The following is a 3,691-nucleotide window of genomic DNA, read 5'->3' as shown; positions in this document are numbered from 1 at the left end:
GAAGAAATAGTTCTTTATGGAGCCGAGATGGTGTGAATGATGAGACCAAAGACTGCAATATCTTGTACCAAAAATATATTGAATAAATGGAGGAAAGGGGAAATGGAACAAAATAATTAACACAACACACAACATAAATGCCCACAATTAAATAATAAATCAATGCTGTGATCTTTCTGTGCAAAAGTCCTTTTTGGTCCTCTTCTTTTTAAAGTTCACTTTTAAGGTATTCCTCCTTAGAGTCCAGCTTCATACAAATGGGGAAATATGTCCGTAATCCAAAGACGGCTAAGTGGGGGAAAGAGGGGAAACAAAGAATGGTCCTACCGGCTCGCCACTTCAATATGAAGAAGATTAATTCAAAGGGAGGGAACAAAACCTGACCTGTAGGTCAGAAAAACGTCCATTAGCACATCAAGTTCGATTCAGTTTACCGGTAAACAAATATATTTTTCTGCAAGCCTATGTAACAATGCAAATCATCATCAACCAATGTACAACAGTTAAATTATTAATTATCTTGGCTACGTAGCTTAATCTATACAGTCCAGTAGCGTTCGCTACAAACAATACAAAAACAACAATAAAGGAAAACAGCTGTCTAACAGACAGCATAGCCGAATTCAAGGCAACACATAACAATAATCATTCAATCGCACTTTGTTTCAAAGTAAGCCCATAAAAATGCTTAAGTAAATAAAAGTGTTCAAAAACAGCGGTTTTTGAGCCGGAGTTCTGCTCGCGGTGGGAACGCCGCCGCACAAAGTCATTTTTTAATCGCGAAAACGATCGACTGGTTACTGACAACCAAAAGGTTGTTTTTGGTAGATATTAAAGATCATGGGTGGGCGGGGCAAATGGAGCAGTTTTCTACAGTCGAGTAAAATTCCAGGAAAGAGCTGGGTGTGGCTTTCCTTTAAATCACATGATCAACAGCTTTAAGATGGAGGCAACTCGCTCAGTGTTTCCTGTTTCATTCTTAGACTGTGGCGATGGTAAGTAGCAGCTTTTCACTTGTTACCTGGCATCTTTTCAGCCACCAATGATAGTCATTGTATGTTATCAACATTTCACTAACTATGTTTTCTCTCATGTTTAAAATAGGCCGACCAAGAGCAAAATAGGTATGTCTGCAGACTCTGCTGTAGCCAAAGTTATCAGATCTCCTGTGTCTTTAAATCCCTAACTGCTCGATCATTATCATTTTAGAAGACAACAATTTCTCAAAGGAGGTTCAAAACTAATGCCTACAAGATTACCAAGAGGATGGTTCGGGGCTCTTACATGACTCCGGGAAGTCAACACTTGGTGGATGAGGTGTGTTACCTTTGACACTTTTAAGACAGTCCTGTTTATCACTACTAACAATAAGCAAATATGTTTTCACTCAACAGATCCTTCACAGCATGTTGTTTCTGGGCAAAATCAACAACATCCCCTTTTCTCCAGAAGAAATCTTCCCTAATCCTTTTGTTTTGGGTTCTTTAATGAGAAGATATCCCAGGCCTTTAAAGTTGTATTCGACTCAGCTTCCCAGGCGAAGTCCCTTCTCCTGTGTGCTCGACATGGTAAGATAACTCTTCTCACATTTTCAGTCAATCTGACAAACTTCCAGTTTTTAGGAAAGTATAATGCAAAGTGCTTTTTTACTGAGAAATCCAAAGAAAATCCATACTGTACCTTATACTTCAACATATGCTTCTAGCTATACTTCTCCACCAAACACAGAGACTGCAGGAGAGCTGGAGACTTGCTTCAGAATTTGTTAGTTCTAAATAATGTCTAACAGACTCATTATTGGAGATGCTTACAGTCTTCAAGGCGTATATGATGCTGTCACTGTGTAGCTGCTGGATCTGTTAAGTCAGCTCAAAGACTCTAAATTCAGCGTGTTTTGACAGCCCGGCATAGCAAAATAGAAAAAAAAAGGTCAATTAGCAAATTTAATTATAAATTAGTGAGAACAAAGATGGATTTTTGCTTATTGATTTAAAATTAAATAGATTTGTGACTTGTTTCACCCCCTATCTTAAAATGTCTAAACCAAAAGCATCCAATGGTCCTGCATAGTTAAACAAGTCAAGCAGCGAAACAAACATGTTGATCAACTTTCTATGAAAAACAACTATATAATCAGGTGCAACACTTTGACCAGATCTGTAACTGTTTTCAGATCGTCCTGCAAAATAACTCAGAGAATGAAGAGCAAATAAAGCAGAGTCTGCAAGATCTCCTCACAGACTTGGACTTAGAAGAGAATAATAAAAAAACAGCTTTCGTCTCGTCCACCATCTGCATTTCTCAAAAATCCCAAACCAACAAATCAGAAAGGTACTGCGGAGTCTCCATGTCCACCAAAGGTCCTAACGCTGGGAAAATTATGATTGCTGCCTCCTGTCTTAGCAAATGGCATAAATATGTATCTGGTGCGGTGATGACCTATTATCCAAACACAGTCCAGAAAGATTACTTTGATGGAACAATTGAAGTACCTGGAAATATCAGGTGTGAGGCTTTTTGTCTCCGTGATGGTGCCAGAATGAAGCCTTGCAGATCATGTAAGAATTTGTTTGGCTTGAACACAGAAGACCTCAGAGAGTGGCCATATGGTAACTGTGCTGAAGCTGAGAGCCTGAGCAATTTGCTTGAAAATGAGAGAGAAGTTGAAACACATGTGGATGAATACTCAGCTGAAAAGGACAACAGGCAGAGAGCTGAGGATGAGGTTGGTAGGGTTCTTAGAACCGTGTTGCAAAGGATTCGGTTTAACTGGACAGGTGAATTTTACAACCCAGAACAAGAGTGAGATTTCATGAAATCATTTGCATTCATCATTCTGATAAATCAAAGATTCTCTGCTCTGACAGCATCTGTGTGGATTTTCTGTAATCACAGAGACGTGTATAAGCACGTTTACTTTCCATCTCCATGTAATTGTCACATTTAATAATTAAAACTGGCTTCTATGGGTTTTTGTTTGTTTGCTTACATATCTAGTGTTTAATGCAATATGAAGCATTATCAGACAGCATTTATTGGGAAGAATCCCATGTTTATACTGGTCTGTACCCAGGGTACACAGAAAATAAAAACACGTTTTCTTATTATGATCCCAACTATAATTTACTTAAGCAAAAGCACTACATGTGTAGTTATAATATTTATAGCAGTTACTGTTGAGCTTTAAATTTATCATCTTAAATGTTTATATGCTGATTATATTGCTTTATATAAGAAAGGCCTAACTCTGAGTACACTCTGTGCCAAAAAGTGCTGACAGGAAACTGCATGCTTTTGCAGAAACGTGCTTTTGCAGCTAGAAAGTGAAGCTGATATATATCAGTTTTAATTAGTTTTTACCAACTGCTTGCTAGGGCAATCCCACGAGTTTGGTGTTTTTGTATTGAACATGATTCCAAGTGCTTTCTATAACACATAGCAGAGGTGCCACAACAAAGACTGAGAAGAGGACAGGAAGAGACAGTGAAAGAGATGCACTCCTTCGCCATTCATGTTAAAGCGTTGCATAGCTTTAATTTTAGAGAGTGTTGCATAACTTCAGTCATTTTTCTACCACAGGTGAAGCCAAGAATTGTGAAGCTCTCTTTTGGCCAAATACCAGAATCTGTAAGAAGAAGAAAAAACAAACAATCAAATAGGTCATTATTAAGAGAACAACAATCTCTTGATG

At 38.1% G+C, this 3,691-nt stretch overlaps 1 protein-coding gene across 1 annotated transcript; it reads left to right on the top strand.

Moving 5' to 3' along the window:
* Positions 1–840: 840 nt before the first annotated feature.
* On the top strand, positions 841–2,968 carry LOC146577032 (uncharacterized). Its single transcript, XM_085269679.1, has 4 exons — positions 841–903; positions 1,210–1,317; positions 1,395–1,568; positions 2,174–2,968. The coding sequence occupies exons 1-4, from the start codon at positions 841–843 to the stop codon at positions 2,804–2,806; spliced, it is 978 nt and encodes a 325-aa protein (XP_085125805.1). The 3' UTR covers positions 2,807–2,968.
* Positions 2,969–3,691: the final 723 nt, after the last annotated feature.

This window comes from Mchenga conophoros, linkage group LG3 (genome assembly GCF_057382185.1).
Source record: "Mchenga conophoros isolate Kocher_MC1m ecotype Shallow Benthic linkage group LG3, M_conophoros_male_GT1.1, whole genome shotgun sequence".
NCBI classification, from domain to species: Eukaryota; Metazoa; Chordata; class Actinopteri; order Cichliformes; family Cichlidae; genus Mchenga; species Mchenga conophoros.
The sequence above is the reverse complement of the archived record's forward strand: the minus strand, read 5'-3'. Positions and strand labels throughout refer to the sequence as shown.